Source organism: Falco punctatus, assembly GCF_963210335.1.
Source record: "Falco punctatus genome assembly, chromosome: 4".
NCBI lineage: Eukaryota > Metazoa > Chordata > Aves > Falconiformes > Falconidae > Falco > Falco punctatus.
In genome coordinates, this window is record NC_137583.1 from 65,663,609 (window position 1) to 65,678,992 (window position 15,384).

The window sequence follows — 15,384 nt, forward strand, 5'->3', positions numbered from 1 at the left end:
TTTTTTTTTACTTTGTTAACACCCTTTCTGACATTTCGGTGTCTTAGAGTGATATTGGCCAGATGTTCAGATTTTGTCTTTCATGGATTTCTGGTAAATTAAAGCCCTTTTTAGTGAGGCTGGGAAAGCATTGATGAGTGTAAAAGTGGAACAAGATGCTTCAGTGAGCAGACTTCAATATTTTTCTCTTTTTTTCATAACTTTTGTATCTGGGTTCAGTGTATACCTCCTGGTGTGTATATACACTTTATATACACTTGTATTTTTGAAAAAGTTGAATCCCTGACCAAACCTGCTGCTAATGGCACGATTTATAACCTTTCTGTGTGTGTATCCCTATTTCTCAGCAATACAAAATTCCAAGAAATTAATGTTAGTTTGGTACACCCCCAGAACAAAGAGCAGTTTTACAGCTTATTTTGTACTGTACAGAGTTTGGCTGTTTTCTGTAGTCTTCTATAGCCCTGTTTTTCTTGACTTCATGGGACACAGGGAAAGGTGGAGTAAACGTGCTGTACAATTGGTATAGGGGAGTGATTGCAGATTGAATGTGGTCACAAATGGAAAAGGTAATTGTCCCGTGAACTCATCACCTGGTAACCTAAGAGTTGTTACAGGTATCAGTTGCTTTCTGAGCGCTATGGAGCTACTTTCGTTAATGTTAAGTATTTTGCCAGCCTGTGCCCTTGCAGAGATGGTGAATGTACTTATGCTGTATTGTTACTGCCAACTGTCTGTGATGCAGCATCAAGACTTTAGAGAGTGCAATCGTCGTTGAAGCTGATTTTCTCATTGCTGCTGTCGTGTGTAATGCAGCAGGTCTTTGTGGCTGAAATTCAAGGAGACAGGTGACTGGAAGAAGATGCAATTCAAACCCGTGGACTTGTTCTTGCCAGCTTATCGGGCTGTGGAACGTAACTGGAATCCAGCTGACACTGCGAGCATTCATGGCTTTCCTTTGGCACCTAACTGCTTGTTTTGACGGTTCCCTCCTGCAGCACAGAGCTAGACAGGGAAATGAATTAATTCACTGGCAAATTGTCAGATATATTCCTTTTTTATTAACCATTATTTTCCTTTCAGACTATGTTAACACGCCCAAGTGCCATACGCTGCTGAACAGACAAGTCCAGTACACACCCCAGCCTGATGATTTAGTTGGTTTTGATCTGTGTGTACTCTTTTGCCACAAAGGCTTTATCTGTTCTCAGAGGACTCAAAACAGTGAACATAGCCACATACGTGGCCGTGTCGTCTTAGATTAAAGATGATTTTAAGCAGAAACTGAAATCATATACTTACTTTTCCTTTTATCTCCTCATTTATGAATGAGAAGTTACATTGACACACTTGGATCTGCTTCTGCACTTTCACTCGTCCTGGTGGCGAGTCCGTTTTGTTTTGAGAGTTACACTGAAGTAGCTGTGCATGACTCTCCAGCTGACAGTGTTTTTTAAAAATCATTAAGGATCTGTGTACTGAAAATGATCTTAAAGCAAAAAGCCATAAATGATATCTAAATTTAAATCATTTCAGTTTTAGAAGGATGATCTCTGATAGGCACAGAGCCTTGGTGAGCTCAGCTTGGCAAAGTCAGTCTGTTTCCCCAGACACTGCTCTGTGGCAAGAAATACTTTCCTGGCCTGACCAGACTAGAAAATATAGGTGTTTTAAACTGGATTACTTGATTTCAAGATGTGTAATAAATTGTAGTGACAACTACAGTTGGTCTGCACCCCAGTGAAAGCTGCAGCTGGGAAACCCGAGTTGGGATGGGCTTGTTGTCCTCCCCCCAGTAGTGCTCTCTGGATGGGCTTCAAACCAAACACAAGAAATTATCCCCTCACATCCCACCCCCAACTATGTAATTGCAGCCATACTCATAAAGTAGTCTTTTGATGCTTCGGGACATCCTCCTGGTGGGCAGGTGAGATTAAATCATAGAAGTGGGCATAATTTATAAATACTAAGAATTGTAAGTTGGGCTTTTTAGGAACCCAGTTTTCTTCTTTCTGTTAAATACATGGCTACTTCTAAGAAGTTTGAGGTGCGCTCTTCTGGTATGATGTGGACAAAATATTTCAAAGAATAATCTTATTTATTGTAGCTTTTTATGTTAAAGGCTTCTATACGTTTTTGGAAAGGGTACGTTTGCAAAAAGCAGTACACTTATTTAGATCTAAAGGAACTAGAAATCTTTCTATGCCATTAATAAGAACCCATTGCAGAACCCATTCCATTTTCTAGATATTGTTTTCCACATATGGTCCTTGTTTTCATTATGTGGAAACATAAAATTGTTAGCTACAGAATACTGAATGATATTATTTAGACTAAATGGTTTTCTCAGTTTTTCCTTTGTGTTGTTGAGATGTCATGTTGTATGGAATAAACAGAATATTGAATGGCTGCATTTTTACTGCCTTTGTAGTGTGCTCTTGCTTCCACTCTCAGTGCTGATGTTCACTTAGCAAACATTTATCTTCCATTATAGAGGTCTTTGGAGCAGAAAATGTAGAGCTCATGAGTTTAAATTGTAAGTACCTTTATAATCATAGTCAAGTAGAATAGTTAAATGGGTGTACACAGGAAACAGGAGATCTGACTTGCTTAGACTTGAGCTGAGTGATGCAATATTTAAATGGAGATATTATAAATCAGGTTTAGCATTACTTCTATCCTTTCATTCAATGAAGTGAACTTGCTAGTTCTTCTGCATGAACTAGTGACAAAGGCATCTATACAGCTTTTAAAAAATAATTGCACATTGCTAATTTACACATTGGTGGAGCAGTGTAGCTAATGAGTTTTCTATCAAAGCATGTTTTTATATCTCTAAATGTATTACAGATCTGGAGAGTGCACTACCCTTTTACACAATCATAACAGTGAGAGAATATAAGTGTGGCTTTGTTTTGTTGGCAAACTGTGGAAATCTAATTGTAATATACAAATTCAGTTTTGAAACAACACTAAAGCGTCTGCTTCTGGGATGCTTTCTTAAATGAGAACAGCTCTGAAGCAGGTTTCTTGAAAAGCTTCTGAGTAATTTTTTTTCATCTTTATACAAACTGACTTTTGTAGACTCAATATAGTTTGCATTTTTCTTGTTTTATAACTAGAAGACATTTTCTTTTTCGTTGCTGTAAGCACCCTGTTGCACATGGCCTGAGCAGGTCATCTCTCTGTGGGGGAGTGTTGGAACCAGTCCCTCCTTCCTGAGATCTCACTTGGGAGCGCTGCGCTGCCACCCAGAGAGGGTGACCCCAGAGGTGGTTTGGGTGTCCTGAAGGGGTGATTGGACCAGTTTACCCTGCAGATGAAGTTGTGTAAACTCCAGTAAACTTTGGTAATTGCCAATTTCCACTTTATGACTCAGTAACTGGTCTAAGCCAAAACAGTATTTTTGACTGCTCCAGAAAATGCTTGAAGACTGTATTGCTGCCATTGCATAGGCAATCATGAGTGTCTGTTTACTGGCTTCGATCGAGAAATACAACTTGACCAAGCTGTGAATACAGATACCTTTGTAACGTCGATGTGGTAGTACTTGAATTCAAATCAGTGGTAATTTGGGTTCAGTTTCTTTTGTATTTGGCAAACAGAGCATACAAACTGACTCGTATTTATACAACATATATTCATTGTAGAAGGAACACAGAATAGGAATTTAAATGTGAACATTTATGCAGATTGGGTGTTTCTATGTATATTGTTTGGTTGGTTAATACATAGAATTAGTTGTTACAATCTGGAACCATAAATAACTGGATTTTCTTAACATGGTAAATCCACTTTTTTCTTTTTTTTTCTTTTTTTTTTTTTTTTAGTACAGTGTAACCAATGTGAGTACTTCCCCCCCCCCCCCCCTCCCCCGACCTCACCCCTCCCAAGCCTTCCCCCACTAAATCCTTGATTTATGTGAAACCTTTAACAGGGTAAAAAGGCCTCAAGAGAAGGACTGCTCTGTGAAGTTTGCAGAGGGCTTTAATGAAAAGTTTCATTGTTATTTCATATTTACTTACCAAATCCTGCCAGAGTAAATTCTTGCCAAACTAGTTTTATATATTTCTTGCCTAGTCTTGCTAACATATTGTTTTGTATCAGGACCTTGTCTGACAGGAAAAGCGACCGGAGCAGTTCAGGCTATGGCACAACAAACAGGTGATGTAGGAAAAATGAAGTCTATCTAAAACTTCTTATGCAATATCAAGAAACTTTTAAAGGAACTAATTAGCAAAAGTGATGCAGCTTATATATCAAAGCTATTTTTAATGTAGATTGTCCATGCTGAAATAGCACAACAATGCTTTAGAAGTGGGTGTTTCTACTATTGATTCTATAATCGTGCGTGTTTTCTTACGTTTGCCTTGGAGGTGGGAAATACTTCTGGTAGGAAGAAAAAACATGAGGATAAGGAATTCTGAAATTGTAGTTTCAATTTGTGTGCTGTTTATTTTGGTGGATGTAGTCCAGTCAGTGAGCCAACATTGCAGTTCTCTGTTTTTAAGGTTTCCATTCTTCAGTAAGAAGAGGAAGTGATGCAAACAAAAATGGTGAAGTGTGTGACATATGAGGGAACAGAACTCTCCTAAAGCCTGAACTAGGTTTTCCATTTCTGATTTTGCAGTGAAACCTGGCTTATGGTTCAATTCTGACTTGGATTTGAGATGGAAAAATTAGCAGAGGAAACCTGAATCAAGTCCTTTAGGAATGCAAGATGCTTCCCAGTGTGTCAGTTTTGTTGTGTGTTCCAACCCTAGGTCTTCCCAACTGTGTTTCAGTCTCTGGTGTAGGTATGAGAGACAGGAGACTTTTGTAATGGGGCTGAAAGATGAGGAAGGATTCTCCTTCCTTTTCGCATGAGAGCAGAGTTTAGAAAGACACCTCAACCTCTTCAGTGGACATATCTTTAGAATTTGTTTAGAATTAAGGAACTTTGAAGGATTTCTTCTGTGTGCAAAAGGCTTTTTCCAGCTGTGTCTGAATACTCCACTAACACTTACAAACTTAAAAGTTTATCCTAGTATTTACATTACATACCTTTTTTTACAAAGTAAATTTTTGTATTATGTAGCTATATGTGCACCTCTGTATGCATGACAATGTGAAGAACGTAGTACTATTTTTAATTAATGCTGAATTTTTACACTGAAAAATGAATGCTGAATTATATTCTGTAATGTGCTGCAATAGTAAGTGTTGTTTGGGGAAAAGCCATATACTAGGAAAATCAGTTAATTGTATAATAAATAGTTGCTTAGAAAAAAGTAAGGTGATGATATTTAATACTTAGAGAAATTAGAGGAAAAAATCTGTAATTTAATTTCTGAAATGACTAGCCTAATGACTGTAAAATGCAATTCTGAAATACGAACATCTGATGATGATGATGATTTACTGCAGTACTTAAGGTGGATATACTTACACAAACAATGAAGTAAGTTTCATGGTTATCAAATTTCTCTGAAATCTTTGACCTATGCATATATATCACATGCAAATAAACAGAGTTCTGGGATATTAAACCCAAAATGAATATCCCTTAATGCTTCTTCATGCAGCATGTCCTGTCAAGATTTAAAAACACATATGGATTTAGAGAAATTCTGGCTGTCCCGTTTCTTGTTCTATTCCATCCTTTAAGAAATCAAATAGTTTTCAAGTTCTTTAAGGGTGGAAGGGTTTTTTTCAAAGTGTTTTTTGGTTTCATTTTAGTTTGGGTGAGTTTTGGTTTTTTTGTTTGTTCAAGTGTGGGTTTCGGTTTGGTTTTGTGTGGTGTTTTTTTTTTTTTTTTTTTTTTTTTTTTTTTTTTTTTTGACTTCTAGACACTGATACCTGAAAAGATTGTGATGCTAATTGCTATTTTTAGAAAGTTAGGAACTGTACAAGATGTTGCAAGTTCTAAAGTCTTCACATTAGTCACTTTCTACAGTCTTGCCTGCTGGATGAAAAGCAAGGAAGTTCTCTTACTGCTAGATGCGTAAAACCCCAGGGCACTGGCACTGTTAACGGGGGAGTATTTCAGAAGCAAGAAAAGATTATGTATCATGTTCAGGTTGTGTGTTTACAGTGCAACTTTCCCCTGTTGGAAAACAAACCTTTTAAGAATAGCACGTTAAGTACTAAACAACACTCAGGTTATGCAGCAATATGTAGAAGACATTTTGTGCACACCACCTTATTCCTTATGGTTTTGTTTTGCAGCAAAAGTTATAATAAAAACTATAAAGCCAGTCTTCCCAGTTACTGGTAGACACATGCATATACACAAACCCACACATATATGTATGCATATGTATGTGTTTGCATGCATGTGTGTGTATGTGTATCTATTTTTAATTAAAATGTGGAAAGTGCTCTTTTAAGATGTATATATCCCATCTACCAACTCTACCAAAGCATAGGTACAAAGCCCTTTGATACCATTTAAATATTGTTTGTACCTTTTATAGCTGTCCTGTAAAAAAACCCCAAACCAATACATTTATGGCTGTTCTGTAATGTTTTGTGCATGTTGACCACTGTCTGAGATAGTTTATTTTGAGGATGATGTGTTCCTCTTTTATGTAGTGCATATATTCAGTAACACTGGGAATGCTGTTCCCCTCCCTATGCGTCGGTGATGGGACTGTGACTCATGCAGAACTGATAAAAGTGGAAAGAGTATCTATCTAATCTAGGGCAATTTAAAAAAAGAACTTTGGCTTTGTGTCTCAATTTCCATTTGTTTACAGAAATATGACCTAAATGGATGTTTTAACTTCGAGCATTTGTAGGACTGTGATGTTAACTGTATGGTGGAATATTCTGTTCGTATGCGATACCTGATACTATTTTCTTGTCCTTTTATGCAGGATCCAAACTACTGGATACAAGTACATAGACTGGAACACGGGGATGGTGGGATCTTAGATCTCGATGACATTCTTTGTGATGTAGCTGATGACAAAGACCGTGTAAGTACAAATAGCTATGAAAGTGGCTCAGCGCACACTGCATGTCAGTATATCAGTGTTCCGTGTTTCCTGCATGTGTCCAAAAGTGGGAGTCAGTACAGAGGTTTTCAGGTTTTTTATATAGCTTGCTTGATAGATGTGAGAAGTCTGTTCCTCTTAGGTTTTTCAAAACGTACAGGAAATCTTTTATTGAAATCATGGGGTTTCCATCCTTTGGTTCTTTAAAAGGTCAAGAAAGAAAAGGAGGCTGCAAAATTTAAAAAAAACCACCTTAATGCAGTGGAACAATACTGCAAAAAAAATTCATGTTACCATGCAAAAATGTTACCAGTTGGATATTTGCGAGAAGCCATGCTGTTCTTAAACTGTGAAGGGTTGGTGGATTGTTTTTCAGAAATCTTTTTGGGAGGAACTGCTAGTTACACAGAACTTGAGAAAATAATTATACACTGCTGGGTCTTGAGTGCTTTTGTGCTTTATTAAGTAGAGATTTAGATTGCAGTCAGTTAAGAGGTTTTTGGTTATTGACTGTTAGGATGAGGTTATAGATATTTGTGTCTTTGAATTACATGTTCAAACAGGGTAGGTAAGAAATATTGTGGCAGACTGTAAAGTCATATGTAAATACACCACTTTTTTCTGCAAAGCCACATGTTTGCTGAAGCTCTTGAGGGTGTCTGAGCCCGACACAGACTTCAGTCTGGAAATGTATTTCAGGACCCTGCTCCTTCACAGACAAGATCCTAATTGCCTCTGTTGGAAGCAACAGGCATTCTGAAGGCTCCTTGAAAACTGGCCAAATGATGACTCTTAGGCTAATTTTTCAGAAATAAATACTTTGCCCACAGTTATTTCTTGTGACAAAATTTGACACAGTTATTTCAACCAGGGCTTTATAAAGAAAAATTATGTGAGGAGTCTTGGGACATGGAGACTCCTCGCTGTCTGAAATGTTTGGATTACTCAAGTTGTATAGAGTAACAGTGCTGAGTTTTCAGGAATTTCTTCCATAAAAATAGTGCCCAGCTAAGATTTCACGCAAAGCTAATTAAAACCTCTAGTTAGTTATCTCATATTGAAGTGCTCGGCTGCATGATTAGTTTAACTTTTACTTACAGGACTCAAGGAGGCGGGTGCAAGTTGTCATTATATACATATACACACACATATATATGTGTGTGTTTATATATGTATTTTTTTTTTGAAGGTTACTTGAATCATGCACTTTTTAGCTCCTCATGTGCTCCTCCCTTCAGAAGAAGTTTGAATTCTGGTGACTTCAAGACCTCATTCTTTGCTGTTACCTTGCCTTGCCACCTTCTAGTGGGGTAATTCCTCACAGTGAAACTCTGTGGGTGTTTTTATGTGCATGACTAATAGTTGAAAAACTCTGACTGGAACTGAAACAGGCAAAGCCATTATTACAATATTGTTTTTGTACATAGATGGACAAGATACCTAGTAATTAGTAGTATTTATTTTTGCATTTGCCAAGCTCATATCCTCTGATTCTGTGAATCTGGCACGTCTCTACTGATAGCACTTAACAATTAGATTTCATTTTTTTGTAGGACCTTGTAGCATTGTTTATGAAGGTGCAGTATAAATATGCTGTGCTGTACTGGTTTATATCCTTGAATTAATCATTCTCACTTGACCTGCAGGTTTGATTCTTTTCGAACATTTCAGTCATTAGTCATTGTTTTTCAGTTTCCCATCTTATATTTTACAGCTGACCTTCCTGGTTCCCTTTAGATTTGGGTTGTTAGCTCTGCACTCTATGCTTCCTCTGTAGCAAATGTATTAACTAGTTTTGTGTTAACAGAACCTGATATAGGTCTCATTAATGCAAGGTTCTGAATATATCTCCATTTAATGAGCTTTTATATATATACACACATCAGCATATCTTTTAAAAACATTTAAACAGATGATGTCTAAACACTTAATTAAATTGTTACTGAAGTCTGTAGGATTAGTTATGCTCAAAATTAAACATGACACTATATCTTTTCTTTTTAGGGGGGGAGGGGAACACACAAAAATATCCAGGATATTGCAAAACTGAACACTAATAGCTATGTTCATTTTCACAAGGAAGTTCTTGAAGACAAGTTTGTTGTGCTGATTACTACCTATCATCTGTACTTTTGAAAATCAGTTTGTCTTCTGGTTCTCTAGATAGAAGGATCATTCTCATGGTGATATACATAAGTTTTGTCTTATTAATGTTGGCTTTATGCTATAATTGTTTGTACATTTTACATAAGCATGACACAGAATGTGAAGCAGCTAAGGACCAGCTTGTCCTTTTGATGGAGTTATTGCTTTATATAGTCAACTATATTAGTAAAATAAAACTCTAAGGAATTAAAGAATACATTTACTCCTATTCCACTGTCTCCATGGAGAAAATGTTCTATCCTGTAACAAATACAAAGACCCTGAGAGACAGCAGCTGTTCGGAATGGAATAAGAGAAGTATCTTTGATGGTGTCCTTCACATGCAGCATGGTAGAGTGACTTAATTTAGCTTCTTCTGTCCCTATATTTTGGTAATCTCTTGTCACTTACTAAAACAGAATGGATTCCAGTTGCTGTCTGGAATAATTTGTGAAGTTCAATGTTGTTCCCCCTTAAAAAAAGGAGAAAAACATAAAACAAACTACATGGAAAATTTGATTTTGCTAAGCTGTTTGTTCCTTTCTGAAACAGCTTTTCTTAAGCTCTTTGACGTAGATCATTCAGAAAGTGTATAATGAATTCTAATTTAGCTGGCATGCAACTTTGACATTTATATTACACAATATCACTACACATGAAGTTGCTGATGAAAACTTGGTTAATGCAGTTAATGGGAGTAATAGTATTAAAAACTAGTAAATGCTCGCTTGGATATTTTTTTTCTTGGAAAACTTTTTGTGATTGCAGTGCAAATACTTTGTAGGTTTTATTATGGAAAGATATTTTTCAGTGGAAATACATCAGTGTTTTTTATATTTATCTGTCTTTGTATACATGAATGCAAATGGATTGTCTTGTTTTTGTTGGTTTTGAAAAATATTTGGCCACAAGAAACAAGAATCTGTTTTCAAATAGTGGCATCCATTCCAGTCCTAAGTATGATCATGTATGGTGCTGTTTGAGGAAGCTCCTTGAAAAGTTTGGGCAGATGAATAGCCGATACATCTTTTCCAGAAATAAAGAAGTAACTCCCATTAACTTGCTTTTAGTCAGCTGCATAACCTATTTTCATTATTTTAAAAATATAGGTTTCTTGTGCATTTAGTGATTAGAACACTATTTTAAGGATAGGTTAGCAAACAGTTTGGTTTGTATTTCGGTTACTTGTAAAAGTAGCCTTTTGTTTGAAGGCTCTCAAAAAACATATGTCAACTTGACACGTTTCCAGCTTGATGATAAATACTTGATGACCTCAGTTCAGCTCTTAGTAGGCAGATATTCTCAACAGCAAAAAACCTCCAACCAACTGAAGAAAAAGAAAATAAATACCCCAACCATCCTTAACCATGGTTTCTCCTGGCAGGCTGAGGCACATAGACACTTCAGAGATCCTCGTACTTCAAGCGTGATATGAAAGTACTTATTAAGGATCTTATTAGGCCCTTGTTCCATGGAAAAAAATACTTAGGAAATTGTTGTGTAATCTCCTGTTTAAAGGTATAAGTATGTACTCCCAGTTGAATTTCCACTGAAATAGTCACTTGTATTTTGCACAACTAAAAAAAATAATTCTATGTGCAATTATATTTAATTTTTTCCTGCATAGTAATGCTCGGGCTGTTGCTTAGTGAAAAGCTTTGGAGATCAAAATCTGTGTTTGGTGTAACTACATTTCTGAAAAATCAGAGGCTTTCCTTACCAAGAGAACAACAAGGATCTATTATTGACAGCCACTGTTTTTGGTGAGCAGCTGGGCAAGTAGGGCTAGTTTGAAACAACATCGGGTATGAACCTAATGTCAGTTATTCATAAATTCATTTGTCCAAACGTATTAGGTTTCTGGTAGCTTGGGAATAGCAACCTGTAAATATGAAAGCATCAGCAGTTTATAATTTCCATCACTGTGCTTATAAATTCAACACTTCTCAAAAACAACCACTGTATTTTGGCGTATGCTTAGAACTGCAGCCTGGGTTTATTTCACTAAACCAAGGAATGGGCTTGCTTTGATAGACTTACTGTTTTCAAATATTCAATCAGCTCTTGACCCTGCATCATTTATACTTGTGCTCACTGAGTGCAGAGATTAAAAAAAAAACACAACAGAGGGATATGGTTTGGTACTGTCTGGAGCAAAGTTTCATGCTTGCCACAGTGTCTGTGTGTGGTGGCAGTGTATGGCCCAGGTCACTGTAAGATCAAGGTGATGTTGGTGTTTACTGCTGTTTAGACATACCTTTGAGCCTCCTAGAAAGACACAAGAAGTTGCTGTTTTGAGTGCAATACTGTTGGTGAGAATGGGATGGAGATTAATTTCCTAGACCTGTGCTGAAATGGAGTTTGTAAACATTAATAGAGTTAATTGACTACGTTGAGTAATCAAATTGCTGCTGAAATTCACTGTAATCAATTGCACTTCATTTGCATCTGCTTTCAGAGACCTATGGAGACTTAATACTATTATAAATTTAGTGCCCACTTGCTCCTAGTGTGATGGGAGAAAGTCTTTGAGCAGCTCCTTCACATAATATGAAGACATATTAGGAGCTTTTCCCAGTGTAGTGGAAAGGAAATGAACTTTTGGTTTTTGTGTTAAACAGATGGTCAGTTCTAAATAGTACTGTTGTTTTGTTTACTTCCTCTTGGAAAGCGCTGTTGAGTTAGGGAGGCATGTGATACACAAAATGTGGGTTTGGAAAGGATGACTGTATTTTGTTTGTAACAAATGTTAACTTGAAACCAACACAAAAATAAGCTCTATTTTGAGAAAATGCATTATGATGTTAAGGTTAAAGGCTAGCTGGGGACTGGAGAACTGTGATTACAGTATCTCACTGCTACTGATGTTGGTCCTGTCACTTTACCTTTAGGGACAGTTATCTGTAGTAAATTCTGGGTAGACAGTGACAACGTGGTGCTGGTAAAAAGAATAAGGTTCTGGTAACCCTGTGTCTGTTCATTCTCTCCAAAATGTTAAAGAGCTTTTGAAGTTGATGAAAGTTGCACAGATAAACTTGTGTTATCTTTAGATTTCCATCAGCACATAATCAGAATATTCAAAAGTAGTGTTGTTTGTTCTAAATTTGGGTGCCTCTGCTTCTTAAGCAAATTTACAGCAGAATTTAAATTCGAATTCTCTTTGACTCTGCAACATAAGAATTTAACCCTTAAAAAATGAGTAGAGAACAACAGCAACTTTTTCTTGTACCTCTGCAGCTTATTTCTGCCATTAACAGATTAAAAACCTGGAGTGAATGAAAGAACATCTATGTCCAGTGCAGCAAATTGACAGCAAAACCTAAAAATGCCGAAAATTTACTCAAAAATGCGATTTGTAGTGTTTACAGTACCATGATTTGTATGCCCTTCTTCCTTTTTACTCAAAACTTACCCATCAAATTGAATTTCAACTGCTGCTATGATTAGCTCTACCACAGTGTGCAGCTTCTCTCCTCTTGTTCTGTGACTGCCTTCCTGCATCCCAGGAAAACAGGATGACCTTGAAACAATTTGTTGTTACTCATAAGTGACTTGGCAAAACACATTTTGAACATAAGGCATTCTTTTCTTGCAACAGCTTAAAATAACTACTTGAGCTTGGGAAAGTATTGATACTGGGATAGAAACCCTTTGTGTGATTATTTTGTGGTTAAAAAATTCAAAGAGTAAAGTTTAACAAGGAGGTCTTGATGTCATCTAGTATTATGCAGTGTTTTTTATTTTAATTACATTTTTAGAGATTGACAATTTGATATTAATCAAAGTTCGGACAAATTAGTTTCAAACAACGTCTCCTGTTTTAACTAGGTTTTCTTGCATTAACACTATTGACTCATTATTACTGTCAGTACGATTTTTAGGTCTTGCTGATGGATTTAAAATAGAAAACTGAAGGTTTTGTGTGGTCTTTATTCCCACTTGTATCTAATGAAGACATATTTGGAAATAATAGTCTCCAAATATAAATATTACCTTCTGTCAAATAATGGAATAAAAATGCTTGTAGTATTTCTAATAAATAACTTCACAGTATTTATGGATGAAACTAAAACCCATGGAAGTGAGGAAATACTGAGCATAACATATTAAAATGGAGACGTGCATTTTCCAATCACTAAGAGATCCTAGATGTAACTAAATGTTGTCTCCCATCTGTAGCTCTTAGTTTTTAATCTTTCAGCACTGTCCTGCAAATTATTAATCTCATCATCATTTACTTTTTCTAGCTCTGTGAAGACTACATTTCTGTTCATAATTTTTTTGTTTTTGGGATAAACTGCAATATCCCAGCTCCTTTCCTGTATTACTGAAGTAATTGTAGCAATGCATGAAGAATTCCCAGGTAGGAGAGAAGTGACGTTTGTATATTTGTAAATCAGTTTCTGTGGTGACCTGAAGAGCTGCAGGTAAATCTGACTTCTGAAAATGGAATGATTTGGTACAAACGGTTCTCTGAAGCAGGCACGTGCATGAATATGATATTCTGGGGAAGACTACAACACTGTTATGAAGAGAAAGTCATGCCTCACAAACTTGCCCATATTCTCAGCAGAAAGACGGACCTAAGCAACAGTGTCTGGGTTAGTACAGTCAAAAACCCACAAACTTGCCACAGGATAAGAGGAGGGTTTTTATGGATACATAATTGATTGGAAGACAGAAAATAGAGCATGTATCGTTCAATATATTCGTGATTGTGAAAAAAGGGAAGGAGATTTGAGTACTGGAGTGACAAATTCCATTACTGTGTGTGAAACCAGACGTTGACTGTAAATGCTGGTTATGAAGGGTTGCAGAACTATCCTGTGATACAGAGGGAGTAGAGAATAACGTGGTGGATGAAATATCATTTTGGCAGATGTGATGTGCTTTTAGAGAGAGGCTCCATTAACTAAATGCACAAAATAATGAGTTCTGAGCTAGCTCTTATATTTTTGGTTTTGTAATAGACCTCTGGAAGCATTGGCTTATGCTGCAAGGTACAGCTCTATGAGACATAGGATCTAAGAAGGCTTCCAGCAGCTTGTCCTTGTGTCTGCCTCACCCCCATGTTGTCATCCCTGTCCTGCCACTTACCTTGTGCAGGCTCTGGCACTCTTTGGACCCCATCTTCTAGCAAATCTGTTCACTGAAATGGCACAGGACTCCTCCTTGCAAAAATAACCAAATGTTTCTCTGCTATTTCATGGGCATTATCAGTTCACTGAAGGATCTGGCAAGCTGAGGAGGAAAGGGAGAGGACTTTGCTGCTGGGAGTGGTTGTGGTGTGAAATAAGTAAAAAGAGGGAGAGTGGGAAAATGAGTGGGCTGAGACCTTCCCTTTCAGTGCAGCAAGGCTGCCCAGCAGCCATGCAGCTGCTAGAGTGGTCCCTGTGGTGAAACAACGGGGGTACCGAAGGGATGGGTGATGGGATCTTGGTGCTGTACATGCTGGTGGTGAGCCCTCTACTCCTTCCAGCCACAAACCAAGCTACCAAAAATATTTTGTAGAAATAGCAAAAGCACAGAGCAAATGTTGGCATTGATTGCAGGTATAGATTAAAGGCTTCTCTGCCAGCAGTGTCTAAATGGACCAGGACTCTCAGCCTTGAAAAGAGGATGGAAGAAGCAAACTGTAGATGACTAAAATCAGAGGTGACGTTGAGGAATGTTCTTTGTCTTTTTCAGTGCAAGATCTGGGGCATCAAATGAAATTGAAGTTTTCATTAGCAAAGTAAATGAAAGGAGTCTTTACATTACACACGTGTTATGTGTAAACCACTATGTTTTGTTTTAAAAATTGGTTGTTGAGTGCTGTAGATTCTTGTATTTAGGGGAACTATGAATAAATATAATCCAGACGTTCTTCTGTATCTTTAAAGATTTTAAGGACCTCTGTCCTTTCAAATTTTCTTTGTAATTTACTGCTTCTTATTTGGAAATCCTTTTGTTAACTCAAATAATTCTTGTTTTGTTTCTTGGCCTGTTTTAGGTCTGATGTGCTTTTTATTGAAGTGATCAGGATTGTACTTGGTATTTGATAAAAAGTCAGATGCATTTTAGTGGACTTTTAAAGTTTATTTGCGCGTTCTTAGTTTTAATTGCTTTTTTTTTTTGGTGCAAACAGACATGATTAGAATATATCATAAGAGTAGCCATCTGCAAAAGTTTTTCAGACTTGCCTTGACTTCAGTTTTTATGATATATTAGAATACCTGTGATTTTTGTCAAACGCTGCAGATACTTCGAGAAGTTTTAGAGG

At 36.9% G+C, this 15,384-nt stretch overlaps 1 protein-coding gene across 16 annotated transcripts in view; it reads left to right on the top strand.

Moving 5' to 3' along the window:
* The window catches only part of PARD3 (par-3 family cell polarity regulator), a 481,499-nt gene that overhangs the window by 68,571 nt on the left and 397,544 nt on the right, over window positions 1-15,384 (top strand). For all 16 annotated transcript variants that reach the window (XM_080384293.1, XM_080384294.1, XM_080384283.1 and 13 more), the window contains exon 2: window positions 6,858-6,959. In XM_080384293.1, the coding sequence (XP_080240419.1) occupies window positions 6,858-6,959 (102 nt within the window). The remainder of the gene's footprint in view (window positions 1-6,857; window positions 6,960-15,384) is intronic.